The sequence below is a fragment of the Oncorhynchus nerka genome, linkage group LG18 (genome assembly GCF_034236695.1).
Source record: "Oncorhynchus nerka isolate Pitt River linkage group LG18, Oner_Uvic_2.0, whole genome shotgun sequence".
Classification (NCBI taxonomy): Eukaryota; Metazoa; Chordata; class Actinopteri; order Salmoniformes; family Salmonidae; genus Oncorhynchus; species Oncorhynchus nerka.
In genome coordinates, this window is record NC_088413.1 from 30,720,413 (window position 1) to 30,736,768 (window position 16,356).

General features: G+C 42.2%; 2 protein-coding genes across 2 annotated transcripts; one reads left to right on the top strand and one right to left on the bottom strand.

Annotated features, from left to right (window-relative positions):
* The first annotated feature begins 40 nt into the window (after window positions 1-40).
* LOC115145678 (zinc finger and BTB domain-containing protein 18-like) lies at window positions 41-6,500 on the top strand. The gene is made up of 3 exons (XM_029687204.2): window positions 41-539; window positions 4,087-4,217; window positions 4,424-6,500. Exons 1-3 carry the CDS (start codon window positions 281-283, stop codon window positions 5,531-5,533), a joined length of 1,500 nt encoding a protein of 499 aa, XP_029543064.2. The 5' UTR covers window positions 41-280; the 3' UTR covers window positions 5,534-6,500.
* A 7,008-nt stretch (window positions 6,501-13,508) lies between these two features.
* LOC115145646 (zinc finger protein 8-like) lies at window positions 13,509-16,229 on the bottom strand. The gene is made up of 3 exons (XM_029687168.2): window positions 15,724-16,229; window positions 15,220-15,350; window positions 13,509-15,025 (listed from the first exon to the last, which is right to left on the bottom strand). The coding sequence occupies exons 1-3, from the start codon at window positions 16,004-16,006 to the stop codon at window positions 13,931-13,933; spliced, it is 1,509 nt and encodes a 502-aa protein (XP_029543028.1). The 5' UTR covers window positions 16,007-16,229; the 3' UTR covers window positions 13,509-13,930.
* Between the last annotated feature and the right edge of the window lie 127 nt (window positions 16,230-16,356).

Below are 16,356 nucleotides of genomic sequence, written 5' to 3' on the forward strand. Positions count from 1 at the left end.
AGTACAGTAGGTGGCGTTGTATGTGCCTCACGGTTGCGATCCGCCAATAATTTATCTTCTGTGCGTAAACGGAAGTGAGCGGTGACCAAGAATAATTTCCACGTTACCATTTTTGTTGTTATTTAGACGTTTATTAACACTCCGGAACTCAAAATATGATACATTTAACTGTACAGCATCACACGTTTACCTCGGGTAGTCTTTAATTCACGTCGGAGACAGGACTTGGTTGATCTACGTTGTCTAGGTAACGTTATCTAGATGCTAATGTTAGCTAACAATGGCGACCTGTATGATTTTTCACACTCAAATAGCCTCCATCATGGAGGTGCTAGCGAATGCAGCCGTGGCAGATATCTGTAAACTCGTAGACGACGACTATGCAGTGTTTCGTTTGGAAATAACTCAAAGCCAGAAAGAAAACAGGGCATTGCGGAGGAAACTACAGCTGCTGGAACTGAAGGTGGCACGGGAGCGCGTCCTCGCCAGTCGTCCTAGTAGTGTCAAGATCCTCGACAGACACAGAGGAATGGCAAGAGGTACGTTTTGCAGGAGGCTGCGGGGCCTGTCGCCCCGTTTCTCTCTGCGCATGTGTGACCTTAGATGCGTTATTAACCAGCATTCGGTCTTGTTCAGTTTTTGGATAGTTGCAATAATTCCCATGATTAATTAGCCAGATCTAATCAGATTATTTATTTACTGATATGATATTTTCCTTGACAAAAAAAATAAATGCAGATAACCCCATATTTAAAATATTTGCATCCTTTTAAGCGTTCTAATACAGGTAAACAGTTACACACACGGACACAGCGGTCTAAGGCACTTCATCTCATTACAAGAGGCGTAACAACAGTCCCTGGTTCGAATCCAGACTGTATCACATCCTGCCGTGGTTGGGATTCCCATAGGGCGGCGCACAATTGGCCCAGCGTCGTCCGGGCTGTCATTGTAAATAAGAATTTGTTCTTAACTGACTTGCCTAGTTAAATCAAGGTTACACCACACTGTTCAAATGTTATTTTGTTGGCATTTACGTATGTCCCCATTACCAGTAAAACATAATCAAATCCTATTTATTTCACTTACTTGCTGTGCTGTTTCATTGTTCATTTGTTGAGTCATTTTATTCTCAACCAGGATTTCTATGGAACGCCGTTTGGGTCTTTGCGAGTCAAAAAATATATGTCAAATGACACTATTTGACCAATCAGGACCTGAATATGACTGCACGTCACATAATTTAACACGTTCATTCATTTTTTACGTAGTTATTACACTATCATTTATTTCAGTATTTCATATGTCACAACGATTCAACAATACATATGCTATAATGCTGGTAAAGTTGTCTCACACACCTACAGTGCTGGTCATTAAAAAACAAGCTAGCAAGCTCAAAAACATAGCAAAATGACAATCTGTTTCAGTAGCTATAGTTAGCTAGTTAACTAAACTCAGCAAAAAAAGAAACGTCCTCACTGTCAACTGCGTTTATTTCCAGCAAACTTAACATGTGTAAATATTTGTATGAACATAACAAGATTCAACAACTGAGACATAAACTGAACAAGTTCCACAGACATGTGACTAACAGAAATTGAATAATGTGTCCCTGAACAAAGGGAACTAAATCAAAAGTAACAGTCAGTATCTGGTGTGGCCAACAGCTGCATTAAGTACTGCAAAGCATCTCCTCATGGACTGCACCATATTTCCCAGTTCTTGCTGTGAGATATTACCCCACTCTTCCACCAAGGCACCTGCAAGTTCCCGGACATTTCTTGGGGGAATGGCCCTAAGCCCTCACCCTCCGATCGAACAGGTCCAAGACATGCTCAATGGGATTGAGATCCGGGCTCTTCGCTGGCCATGGCAGAACACTGACATTCCTGTCTTTCAGGAAATCACGCACAGAACGAGCAGTAGGGCTGGTGGCATTGTCATGCTGGAGGGTAATGTCAGGTTGAGCCTGCAGGAAGGGTACCACATGAGGGAGGAGGATGTCTTTCCTGTAACGCACAGCGTTGAGATTGCCTGCAATGACAACAAGCTCAGTCCAATGATGCTGTGACGCACCGCCCCAGACCATGATGGACCCTCCACCTCCAAATTGATCCTGCTCCAGAGTACAACAGGCATAGGTGTAACGCTCATTCCTTCGACGATAAACACGAATCCGACCATCACCTGTGGTGAGACAAAACCGCGACTCATCTGTGAAGAGTACTTTTTGCCAGTCCTGTTTGGTCCAGCGACGGTGGGTTTGTCCCCATAGGCGACGTTGTTGACGGTGATGTCTGGTGAGGACCTGGCTTACAACAGGCCTACAAGCCCTCAGTCCAGCCTCTCTCAGCCTATTGCGGAAAGTCTGAGCACTGATGGAGAGATTGTGCGTTCCTGGTGTAACTCAGGCAGTTGTTGTTGCCATCCTGTACCTGTTCTGCAGGTGTGATGTTCGGATGTACCAATCCTGTACAGGTGTTGTTACAGGACGATCAGCTGTCCGTCCTTTCTCCCTGTAGCGCTGTCTTAGGCGTCTCAGAGTACGGACATTGCAATGTATTGCCCTGGCCACATTTGCAGTCCTCTTGCCTCCTTGCAGCATGCCTAAGGCACGTTCACGCAGATGAACAGGGACCCTGGGCATCTTTCTTTTGGTGTTTTTCAGAGTCAGTAGAAAGGCCTCTTTAGTGTCCTAAGTTTTCATAACTGTGACCTTAATTGCCTACCGTCTGTAAGCTGTTAGTGTCTTAATGACCGTTCCACAGGTGCATGTTCATTAATTGTTTATGGTTCATTGAACAAGCATGGGAAACAGTGTTTAAACCCTTTACAATGAAGATCTGTGAAGTTATTTTGATTTTTACGAATTATCTTTGAAAGACAAGGTCCTGAAAAGGGGACGTTTCTTTTTTGCTGAGTTTATATAGCTAGGTGTCATCTAAAATAACCCTAATTTACAAGACAGTTCTTATTTGATTAATGGTGGTCGGACCCATCTAGGTGAAGCTAGCCTCAATAAGGATTAGCCACAATAGTGGACTTTGCGGTTATCCTTCAAAATAAAAGTATGGCATAATTCTACTGTTTATATTAATTTGCATCACTGTCAATTACATACTTTTATTTTTAAGGCAAACCGCAAACTCCACTATTGTGCTTAATTCTTATTGTGGCTAGCTTCACAACACATAACCCGGTCCGGTTGAGCATCACTTGCCAGATGAAGCTAGCTGGCTGCTTATAACGTTAGCTTTGGTTAACAGCGATAAGTAGCTGGCTAGCTATTTATTTTCATAAACTGAAGTTCAATTTCAATAGGTGAATAACAAGTGGCAACCTAGCTAATACTTACTCACAAGGATTCCTAAATCATTGCCAAGAATAATGAAAATGACTGCAGTTTCTTCTGGTCATTGTGTTCAGGCTGGTTGTATTGGTACAAAGCTAAAGCTAGCTACCCCAGAAGTTGCGGTCGAACAAATGATGCTTTATTACCAACGCGGTATTGTAAACACATCGTTCGTGGTCGGTGTTTTCTTGTTTGCAGAATTTTTGGACAGCTTTGACAGTGCTTTATTTTTTGACATGCAAATACCCAAACAGCTTTCCACAGTATGCATGTAATAGCAGTGACAATATTACTGTGTAACTCCGGTAGGGCAACATTTGAAAAATAGCGTACTTGGTAGTGTGTACCGGTGCTCGACCAGTCGGCGAAAGCCAACATCGCCCACGACAGGGAACGGTTGATTGTCAAGGGCAATGAATTCCACTATCTTGGCTTTAATGGATTTCGCCTTTGAGTTGTCTCACTGAAATTGTATTACTCTTTCAAATGACTGCTCGACGTGGCGTCATTATGTCATGTACCTACGTTATATTGGTACGGTAGCTTTGACATGGGCTTTTAACATCGCCGTTAAACTAGACACCGGGCTGATACCGATGTTGGCATTTTTAGCTAATACCGGTCGACGTTCACCGATATCTCGTGCATCCCTAGTCAATAGTGTACAATATACCGTTGAGCATTGACAGTAGTTAACCTAACCACCTATTTTCCCCCAATCACACTGTCAGGTGAAGGACATCAAACTGGAGGCCACAGGAGCTTTGTGAAGCCAGCAGGACGCAATACATGGAGAGATGACCAACCAATCACTGTTGATGAGGGGAGTGGAACCTCAACCCAGCACGTTATTGTGATAGAGGTTAGTGTAATTGTTGCATATAAAATGTTACTTTGAACAGCATATCAAATGTGGGCAGTTTATTTCAGAAAGGCTCCCCTCAGCTATTCACTTCCTTACATGTACATCCTTATTTATCTGCCATAGGGGAGCTTGTGAGACTTCCCTACGACATTGTTATCCTTTACAAATCATGTACCGGTAATAACCTCCTCTTCTTGTGTCAGTCTGTAGATGCAGAGGCTGCAGGGCCTGGGGTCAAGCTGGAGAGGTCTGAAGGAGAGGACCCAGGTCAAAGCAGAGACATCCAGACTGGAGTGCTCCCTGTAGCCACAGAGGACCCCACCACCATGCCCAGAACCCGACGCAGCATCACAGCGGTCAATGGAACGCTGACCGCTGTCCTCAAGTCCGAGACAGACACTGAGACCATAACTGTAGCACAAAGGCTTTTAAAAACAGGATCTGACCACAGATCAGATCCAGAGAGACTGGGGATGGGGCCACTGGGCTGTCCTCCTGCTCCTGGCTCAGAGTACTTACCAGTATTTCACCAGAGCCAGAAGACTGTTAATTCCTGTGGAAATACTGATGGTGATGCGTTAGACACTGGCGGTGATGATCTGTCTTGTTTTTACACGACAGAGATGGACCCTGCCAACATATCCTTGGGTTTAGAGACACAGACTGATCTTTCTAGAGGGGACTGGAACCGATACAGTAGTAGTGTATACTCTGAAGGGTGCCTAGATAAGAAAGGGGTGGTTATAGCGGTAGATGAGGTGAAAGTGGAGGGCGATGCTCCTCTTACATGGAATGCAGATGAGACTCACTTAGGAGAAGGACACTCACAAGGCAGAGATTTCTTAGATTACAGGGAAAGCTTAGAGACAAATCCAAATGTCTCGAGCATCTCCCCTTTACACACGCTCAGTGATCGTGCCCCAGTGTCCACGTCGAAGGGGCCTTCCGATTCACACGGCATCCTTTTCGATCAGGTATTGAACTCAAACAACCGGGCTACAGCCCAGGCTCACGGAAGGGGAGCAACATCAGGCAGTAGTAAAGAGAAACGGTTCCTCTGCATGTTCTGTAACAAAGGCTTCAGCTGCCTCCAGAAGGTGGAGATCCACCAGAGGGTCCACACAGGTGTGAAACCCTTCAGCTGTACACAATGTGATATGCGCTTTGCTGAGGCTGGCAGCCTGAAGAGGCACCAGAGGGTCCACACAGGGGAGAAACCCTACAGCTGTACCCAGTGTCACATGCGCTTCACCCAGGCTGGCAGCCTGAAGAGGCACCTGAAGGTCCACATGGGAGAAAGGCTGTTCGCCTGAGGTTCTCAGAGAGGAGCTACCTCAGGATACCCTAGCAGAAAAACTATTCCACTTCCATAGCTTATTACGTTTAGATCAAACCCTGCATTAAAGACAAAGATTAATTTTCATTGTAGTGAGCAGAAAAGACCCACAGATGCATTTTGAATAACGAGAGTAAAAGATTTCATTGTTGAATATTCCTGGGAAGAATATTGTATCCAGACATTGTGTGATATACACTTGAGTGTACAAAACATCATGAACACATTGCTATTATCAAGTTGCACCCCCCCTTTTGCCCTCAAAACAACCTCAATTAGTCGGACATGTACTCGAAAGCGTTCCACAGGGATGCTGGCCCATGCTGACTGTAATGCTTCCGACAGTTATCAAGTTGGCTGTATGTCCTTTAGGTGGTGGACCATAATTGATACACACACGGATAACTGTTGAGCGTGAAAAACGCAGCAGCGTTGCAGTTCTTGACACAAACCGGTGCGCCTGGCACCTACTACCATACCTCCTTCAATGGCACTTACATATTTTGTCTTTCCCATTCACCCTCTGAATGGCACACATACACAATCCATTTCCCAATTGTCTCCAGGCTTAAAAATCCTTCTTTAACCTGTCTCCTCCCCTTCATATACACGGATTGAATTGGATTTAACAGCTAACATCAATAAGACATAGCTTTCACTTTGTCACTTTGTCATGGAATGAGCAGGTGTTCTTAATGTTTTGTACACTCAGTATATAAAGAACATAAGCCTAAAAAGTCTACTTATTGTATGTGTACTGTGTAGGCTAAATTATGTTCACATATGCCTATTACATTACATCCATTGAACTGCTTTCCCAAGACACTTTTAATTAATACAATTTATCAAGTTCATGCAGATTTTTAGTTGAGACCTGTATATGTGGTTTTCATATGGTGTATTTAACACTTATGTTTAATGAACATAAAATTATATTTTTCTAAGGCGATCATTGAGACTCTTTATTATACATCACATCTGATTTCACCCTATTCTGCATAAACAGAACTTTATAACCACAATATACACTTGCTAAATATACCCACACACTAACAAACACTTACTGTAGCACGTCAAAATAGTTTAGTCATGTTTGTCTGACTTTTAACTTATCGTAGTTGACTTATTTTTACCCACAACATAATATTTATGTCCACCATGATGGGTTTAACAACAATTAAGTCATTTTGTAACTACATTATAGGACTCAAATGTAGTGTGGATGGGTAAACACTCTGGGGCCGTACTTGCACAAATTTGAAAAAGGTTCATATTTCTTTTTTTTGTCACTGATCTACAGTGGAATTATGTTTTTACAAATTAATTTTAAAAAGAAAAGCTGAAATATCTTGAATCAGTAAGTATTCAACCCCTTTGTTATGGCAAGTAAACAGTTCGGGAGTACACATTTGCTTAACAACTCACATAATAAGTTGCATGGACTCACTGTGTGCAATAATTGTGTTTATCATGATTTTTTTGCATGACTACCTCAACTCTGTACCCCACACATACAGTTATCTGTAAGGTCCCTCAGTTGAGCAGTGTGTTTCAAACACAGATTCAACAACAAAGACCAGAGAAATTTTCCAATTCATCACAAAGGGTACCTATTGGTAGATTAAATTTAAAAAGCAGACATTGAATATCCCTTTCAAAATGGTGAAGTTATTATATAATTACACTTTGGATGGTGCATCAATACACTCAGTCACTACAAAGATACAGGCACCCTTCCTAACTCAGTTGCCGGAGTGGAAGGAAACCGCTCAGAGATTTCACCATGAGGCCAATGGTGACTTTAAACCAGTTACAGAGTGTAATGGCTGTGATAGGAGCAAACTAAGCATGGTCAACAACATTGCAGTTACTCCACAATACTTACCTAATTGACCAAGTGAAAAGGAGGAATCCTGTCCAGAATAAGGCACTAAAGTAATACTGCAAAAATGGTGGCAAAGCAATTCACTTTTTGTCCTGAATACAAAGTGTTATGTTTGGGGCAAATCCAATAGAAAACATCACTCTCCATATTTTCAAGCATAGTGGTGGCTGCATCATGTTATGGGTTTGCTTATAATCGTTAAGGACTGGGGGAGTTTTTCAGCATAAAAAAATAAACAGAATAGAGCTAAGCACAGGTAAAATCCTAGAGGAAAACCTGGTTCAGTCTACTTTCCACCAGACACTGGGAGATTAATTTACTTTTCAGCTGCGCAATAACTTAAAACACAAGACCAAATCTACACTGGAGTTGCTTTTCTAAAATGTAACCTATATTTAACTACAAAAGTCAGTTAAGAACAAATTCTTATTTACAATGATGGCCTACCCCGGGCCAAACCTGGACGACGCTGGGCCATTTGTATGTCGCCCTCTGGGACTCACAATCATGGCCGGATGTGATACAGCCTGCTTACCAAGAAGACAGTGAATGTTCTTGAGTGGCCGAGTTACCGGTTTTCAAGCAGATTTAAGTCGAAACTATGGCAAGACCTGAAAATGGTTGTCTAGCAATGATCAACAAACAATTTGACAGAGCTTAAAGAATAATGGGCCAGTGTTGCACAATCCAGGTGTGGAAAGCTCTAAGAGACTTAACCAGAAAGACTGATCCACTTGTCATGAATGGACGCCAGGACCTTCCAGAAGGAGCAAAGATTGGCATTGTAACATGTAAATCAATATGATTGCAGTGGGTTAAACCTCCAAATGTAATTCACTGTTCACTTCATGTCTGACTACCCATCCACATTGCTCCGGTAGGTTTAGTCTGACCTGTTCAAACTTCAACATAGTATCTGTTTGTGTGTGAGATATCACCTGTTCTAACTGACATTGGTAATAGAATAGTGACTATGTTTGTATGGGTTCACAGGTACAATGTAGAAAAAGAGTCCAAATAAAGAAAAAACACTGGAATGGGTAGGTGTGTCCAAACTTCTGACTGGTACTGTATTTCATTACGCCATAAATTATCTTCATAAATTCTCGTTCCGCTACTGGACGGAGAGCATAGATGAGGGTAGCGTAGATTCTCGTCAGAGATCGCATTTATTTTGTGAAGTTGCAAAATATGACAATTTCATTCAGGACAGGAGAATCATTGTTTCAGTTTATAATAAAACATGTTTTGGTTACTTACTTTTTCCAAAACTTGTTTCTATAACTTTCCAGCAAGTCAAGCTACTTAGCTAGCTAGAAGCTATTCTTTATTGTAGCTAGTGACCTTCAGCCCTAATAATTATCACAACAAAGACGGGAGGCAACAGTCAAAGTATGATTGGCTTAACAGCCAACGCATATTTAAAAAAAAAAATATATATACTACTAAAATAGTACTCACTTATAGGAATGGGTAAACGTTTACAATTTGCTAGCTATCCCATAAACCCATCTTCGAAAACCCCATATTTTCATATTCAGTGGTTTGTTAACTTCCGAGTCTTAGACGGACTCTGGCCAGACGAAGTGAGATTGCACAGTTTTGAAAAATTCAAACGGAGCCTTCACTTGCAGGGGAACGTTGCGATTCTGTGAATGACATCCAACGCAAGGTAATGGAGTGCTTGTGAATGAGGCATAATGCCTCCCTCACACATGTTATTATTGTACTGTACATTTTACATAGTCTTCACAATCCACGAGGCGCATCACATCAAAAAGAATCACACATTAGCAACTTCTTCGGTGGTTTACTATTTTCCCTTTTGTACTATTTTCACATCATTACAACACTGTATGTACATAATATGACATTTGAAATGTCTTTATTCTTTTGGAACTTCTGTGAATAATGTTTACTGTTAATTTGTATTGTTTATTTCACTTTAGTTTATTATCTACTTCACTTTCTTTGGCAATGTTAACATATGTTTCCCATGCCAATAAAGCCCTTATATTGGCATTTAAATTGAATTGAGTTGCAGCAGTGCGGATTGCCTCCCATTGAAATTAATAGACTTCTGCCTGAAAGCATACAGTTAGACTCAACCGGTGTGTACACTTGGGTGATGCTACTCAAGAGCAGCCACAACGGTCAGAATAGTTCTCTCCTCTTTTCCCCTCAAGCCAACTAACTGATTTGAATCATCAAAATGATCAGATTATGATAAAAAAAAAAATGAATAAAAATAAAACAGGAAGTCAATTTAAACAATTCCATTACAAAAAAACAAACAACTTATGATTATAAATATAAAACAATTGTACATAAGGGATGTACAATTGGCTGCTATTACGGCACCATGGCGACAAAAATCTCCCATGGCTGAAGCAAACATTGCCACTCACTTACTCAGCCACACAAGTCACACACTCAAAGTTGGCTGTATTTATACTGATGTACGTCACTGTGTATATCAATGCAACAACAACCAAAACATGCTAAAGTCACGTCCCTCTTAACTGTCTCTCAACAGAGCTCACAACACAAGCTTACCTGGGTTATTCTGATGAAACTGGCACCAGTCAAAAGTTTGGACACACCTACTCATTCCAGGGTTTTCTTTATTTTTACTATTTTCTACATTGTATAATAACAGTGAATACATCAAAACTATGAAATAACACATGGAATCATGTAATAACCAAAAAAAAAGTGTTAAACAAATCAAAATACATTTTATATTTGAGATTCTTCATAGTGGCCACCCTTTGCCTTGATGACAGCTTTGCTGGGAAATTGCTCATTTATTGTGTTTGGTTTCATCATTTTAAGAACGAAAATTGAATATAAACTAATTTCTCGTTTATGGTTTCAAAATTGTGCGTCGAGTAACAGAAAACAAAATGTATCCCTTTTTTATTTCGTTCATACCCAGAAGTACACGTTAGTTATTCAGAGTGCATGTGGGTTTGTTTACAGTCTGGGTTGATCTGCACTGTCGGCAGCACACAGAAAGGATTAGACCTTTGTGTGACAGGAAGTTAAAAATAGTAATGTTAGCTAAGATGCTGAATTTACCATGAAATTAGCATGCCAATAGAACGAAATCAACAACTGAAATTGGCTTGCACCAGGTGGCTAGCTAGCTAATGTTAATGCTTGCAAGCTAGTAAGCTGGCTAACGTCTGGCTATAGTCATGTTAGCTAGAAGTAGCTAGTGGAAGTAAGTTAGTCCCTCAACCTGCTAAAATTAAGCTGCCCAGTCAGAGGTACTTGATGCAGAAAGGTTAAATTTCTCCATTACATTCTGTAGCTAACTTAGTTAGATCTTCTGGCTGACTAATGCTGGTGCTTATTGGCTGAGTAATAATGAACTGAAGTTACTGTAAATCGTGACATATCTGGCACTTTGCATAGCTATTGCTTACACATTCAATACAACAATATCCAGTTAAACTACAGTCAATGCTAATACTTTGTGTTTGTATGGGCGTTGTGTGGATTCAGAATGTGCCTGCAGGAGAAGGGCACAGTATGGCATCTCAGCAGATCATCATGAACTTCATCCATAGTTTGCCTCTGGATTGGTGGCCACATCAGGCTATTGACTTGCTACCTATTTGTTAGACTGTGTCCCTTTCACAGAATTTGAATGTCACGTGCTCTCTCTATTTCTCTCCAGGATACATTAAGGGAAGTTGCTTTGCTGTTGGCACCAATCCCACGCTGCCAAACAACATCAACTACTTCATCCCCCTCATCTTAAACTTTTCTAACTCTTGTTCAAGTGCTCTTTGATTAAATCGGATTGATTAGATGTTTAATTTGCAAGTGTGTTTTTTTATTGAAAGTTGCGGGTTGGCTCTTGATTGGAGTTAAACGTTTCAAAGGATAACTTGAGCATTTTCCAGTTAGTTTTGGCTCAGAGTAAAACACCTCAATCCCTGTCCTAATTTCAACAAATTCAACAAACCGTTACATGGTGTAATAGCTGATACATTGGTCTATCAACATCTACATTTCAAATGTTGTTAATATTAAGTTGAATATTTGCTTGTTTAGTCGCAAACTGAAACTAAGCAAACTTTTAGAATTGTATCTACCAGGAAATGGTGAAGCGATTTCTGCATAGTGCATCTTTAAGACAACATTTATCAAAACCTGGGCCTGTAGCCACAAAGAGTCTCAGAGTAGAAGTGTTCATCGAGAGGATCAGGCCCCCATCATATAATTATTCATTATGATCTAAAAGGCTAAACTGATCATAGATCATCACTCCTACTCTGAGATGCTTTATGGATACGGGCCCTGACCTAATACACTACATGACCACTACATGCTCGTTGAACATCTCTTTCCAAAATCATGGGCATTAATACGGAGTTGGTCCCCCCTTTGCTGCTATAACAGCCTCCACTCTTCTGGGAAGGCTTTCCACTAGATGTTGGAACATTGCTGCAGGGACTTGCAGAGCGTGACTGAATGGAAGCATTTCGCTACACCCAGAATAACATCTGCTAAATGTGTGTATGTGACAAATAACATTTGGACTGATGTTGGACGATTAGGCCTGGCTCGCAGTCGGCATTCCAATTGATCCCAAATGTGTTCGATAGGGTTAAGGTCAGGGCTCTGTGCAGGCCAGTCATGTACTTCCACACCGAACTCAACAAACCATTTCTGTATGGACCTCGCTTTGTGCACGGGAGCATTGTCATGCTGAAACAGGAAAGGGCCTTCCCTAAACTGTTGCCACAAAGTTGGAAGCACAGAATCGTCTAGAATGTCATTGTATGCTGTAGCGTTAATATTTCCCTTCACTGGAACTAAGGGGCCTAGCCCGAACCATGAAAAACGGCACCAGACCATTATTCCTTCTCCACCAAACTTTACAGTTGGCATTATGCATTGGGCAGGTAATGTTCTCTTGGCATCCACCAAACCCAGATTTGTCCATCGGACTGCCAGATGGAGAAGTGTGATTCATCACTCCAGAGAACGCGTTTCCACTGCTCCAGAGTCCAATGGCTTCGAAAATTACACCACTCCAGCTGATGCTTGGCATAGCGCATGGTGATCATAAGCTTGAGTGTGTCTGCATGGCCACGGAAACCCATTTCATCGAGCTCCTGACGAACAGTTCTTGTGCTGAAGTTGCTTCCAGAGGCAGTTTGTTACTCGGTAGTGAGTGTTGCAACCGAGGACAGACAATATTTATGCGCTACTCGCTTCAGCAATTGATAGTCCCGTTCTGTGAGTTTGTGGGGCCTACCACTTAGCGGCTGAGCAGTTGTTGCTTCTAGACGTTTCCACTTAACAATAACAGCACTTACAGTTGACCAGGGCAGCTCTAGCAGGGCAGACAATTTTCGAACTGACTTGTTGGAGAGCTTGCATCCTGACTGTGCCACATTAAAAGTCATTGAGCTCTTCAGTAAGGCCATTCTACTGCCAATGTTTCTCTATGGAGATTGCATGGCTGTGTGCTCGATTTTATACACCTGTCAGCAACGGGTGTGGCTGATATAGCCGAAGGGGTGTCGACGTACTTTTTGTGGTCCTATGCTGCTCAGCTGGTTCTTCTGTGGGTTCAGGAGTACGTGAAGTCTGGTTGACCTCCATGACCATGGTCCACTCAGGGTTCCCCAGACCCTCCTCACACCCCTACTCCTTTATCAGCAGCACCTCCTATTCCTGGAAGAGAGAGGTGATACAGATTACACTGACGTAGACTCCCTCAAGTACGTACACACAGATAATAAACACACTTTCAACATGGGGTGTTTACCCATGCCCACCACATCTGAGTCCTATACTGTAGTTACAGAATGACTTCATTGTTGTTAAACCCATCATGTTGGACACATGATGTTGTGGATAAATATGAGTCAGCTATGATAAGTCAAAAGTCATCAGACAAACCTGACTAAACTATTTTGACGTGTACAGTAGGTGTTTGTTAGTGTGGGTATATTTAGTAAGTGTATATTGGTTATAAAGCTCTGTTGTGTGTATGTAGAATAGGGTGAGATCAGATGTGATGTATATTAAAGGGAGTCTCAAATAAGGAGAACAAAGTCAAAATGTTTATTTATTAAACATACACGTTTTAAACCACACATACATCTGCATGAACTTGATAAACTGCATTAATATAAAGTATTGAATGGATGTAATGAAATAGGAATTTGTGAACATCATATAGCCTACACAGTACAAATACAATATGTAACAGACTCATTAGGCTTACAGTATATATGTATTATATATCATTATGTCTGGATGCAATATTCTACCCAGTAAAATTTAGCACTGAAATCTGTTACTCTCATTATTCCAAATGCATCTGTGGATCTTTTCCGTTGACAACATTAATCGTTGTCTTTAATGCAGGGTTTGATGTCAAAGTCAGAAGCTATCAAGTGGAATGGTTACTTTCTAAGTTATAGAGTGGAATGGTTTTTCTGCTGCTGTATCCTCAGGTAGTTACTCTCTGAATGGCCTCTCTCCCGTGTGGACCTTCAGGTGCATCTTCAGATGGTGCTGGTGGGAGAACCGCTTCTCACACTGTTGGCAGCTGTAGGGTTTCTCCCCTGTGTGGACCCTCTGGTGCCTCTTTAGGTTGCCAGCATGGGCGAACCGCATGTGACACTGGGTACAGCTGTAGGGTTTTTCCCCTGTGTGGACCCTCTGGTGGATCTCCACCTTCTGAGGGCAGCTGAAGCCTTTGTTACAGAACATGCAGAGGAACCGCTTCTCTTTACCGCCTGTTTTTGCTCCCCCTCCCCGAGCCTTGGATCTTTGGTCGTTTGAGTTCAATACCTGATCGAATAGGCCTTGTGAATCGGAAGGTGCCATGGACATGGACACTGAGTGTAAAGAGGAATTGGTTGTGACATTTAGATTTGTCTCCAAGTTTTCCCTGTAGTCTAAGAAGTCTCTGCTGTTGCCCTGCGAGTGTCCTTCTCCTAAATGAGTCTCGACTTCATTCCATGTCAGAGGAGCGTCGCCCTCCACTTTCACAGTCACATCATCTAAGGCCAGACCATCCCCTTTCTCATCTAGGCACTCTTCAGAATATACACTACTACTGTACCGGTTCCAGTCTCCTCTCATTGGATTAGTCTGTGTATCTAAGCCCACAGGCATGTCACCAGGTATCATCCCTGTCTCGGCAGTGTATGAACAAGATGGATCATTGCCAGTCTGTAATGAGTTACCGGAGTCCTGATGGGACAGAACCGTCCTCGGGTTACCGTAAAGTAAATACTCTGAGCTGGGAGAAGAACGACAGCCCAGTCCCCCCAGCCCCAGTATCTCTGGGTCAGATCTGGTGTGTAAAATCCTTTGTGTTACAGTTAAAGTGTCTGTCTCTGACTTGAGGATGGTGTCCTGCGTTCCACTGTCCTCTGTGATGCTGCGTCGGATCCTGGGCGGCACTAGGGTGGTGGAGGGATCCTCTGTGGCTACAGGAGGCACTCCAGCCGCTCCAGTCTGGATGTTTCTGCTGTGTCGTGGGTCCTCGTCTCCTTCAGACCTCTCCAGCTTGACCCCAGGACCTGCAGCCTCTGCATCTGCAGGCTGACAAGGAGGAGGTTATTACCGGTACATGAGTAGGATTAGATAATAATGTCATAGGGAAGTCTCACAAGCTCCCCTATGGCAGATAAATGAGGATGTACATGTAAGCAAGTGAATAGCCGAGGGGAGCCTTTCTGAAATAAATGGGATACATTTGATGTACTGTAATTTTTATGTAATACTATTACACTAACTTCTATCACGATAACGTTCTGGGTTGAGGTTCCATTCCCCTCATCAACAGTGATTGGTTGGTCATCTCTACATGTTTTGTGTCCCGCTGGCTTCACAAAGCTCCTGTAGCCTCCAGTGAGATGTCCTTCACCTGAGAGAGTGATTGGGGGAAAAGAGATGGTTAGGTTAGCCACTGTCAATGATCAACACTATAATGTACACTATTGACCGTTTTGACACTGTCTAGAAATGACAAGGATGTAAGGTAACACTTTGCATAACTTCTTGAGATACAATTTATAGATTGATTCACTATGTTCCATGCAGTATATTGTTTTCAATAAGTAAATAATAGGAAATTCCCTAAATAAATTATCTGGTTAGAACATTATATTTTGTCTTTGTGCAAAATAGCCAAGCGATTATTGCATACTAGCCAACAAACTGACCAAGACCCAATTCTGGTTCTACAGTCACAGCGTGGAAAAAGCGACAGGCACTGCTCTTCGTTCTGAAAAATGTACCTCTTGCCATTCCTCTGTTTCGGTCGAGGATCTTGACACTACTGGGACGACTGGCGAGGACGCGCTCTCGCGTTGTTCTATCTGCGCGCTCCCGTGCAACCTTCGGTTCCAATAGGTGTAGTTTCCTCCGCAATGCCCTGTTTTCTTTCTGGCTTCGAGTCATTTCCAAACGAAACACTGCATAGTCGTCGTCTACGAGTTTACAGATATCTGCCACGGCTGCATTCGCTAGCACCTCCATGATGGAGGCTATTTGAGTGTGAAAAACCACACAGTTAGCCATGTTGGCTAATGTTCACAGCTAGCTAACTGGCGTTAACTATATAACATTTATCAACCAATCCCTGCTAATTAAATACTATAGGGTGTACGTATGTGCTTCTGTGCAGCTAATTAGTCCTATTTTGAGTTCCAGTGTGTTAATAAACGTCCAAATAACAAATAAAAATGCTAACGTGTAAATTGTACTTTGTCGCTGTTCACTTCCGGTTACACTGAAGAGAAAGGGATCTTATTGGTTGGCGTCATAGCTCAAAGGATGATGTTAAATGAAAGGTAATGCGCGCTGTTCTTTTAATTACGGTAGTGAACCGAAATATTCAAGACCCACGCCTCACGACATTGGCCGTTCGA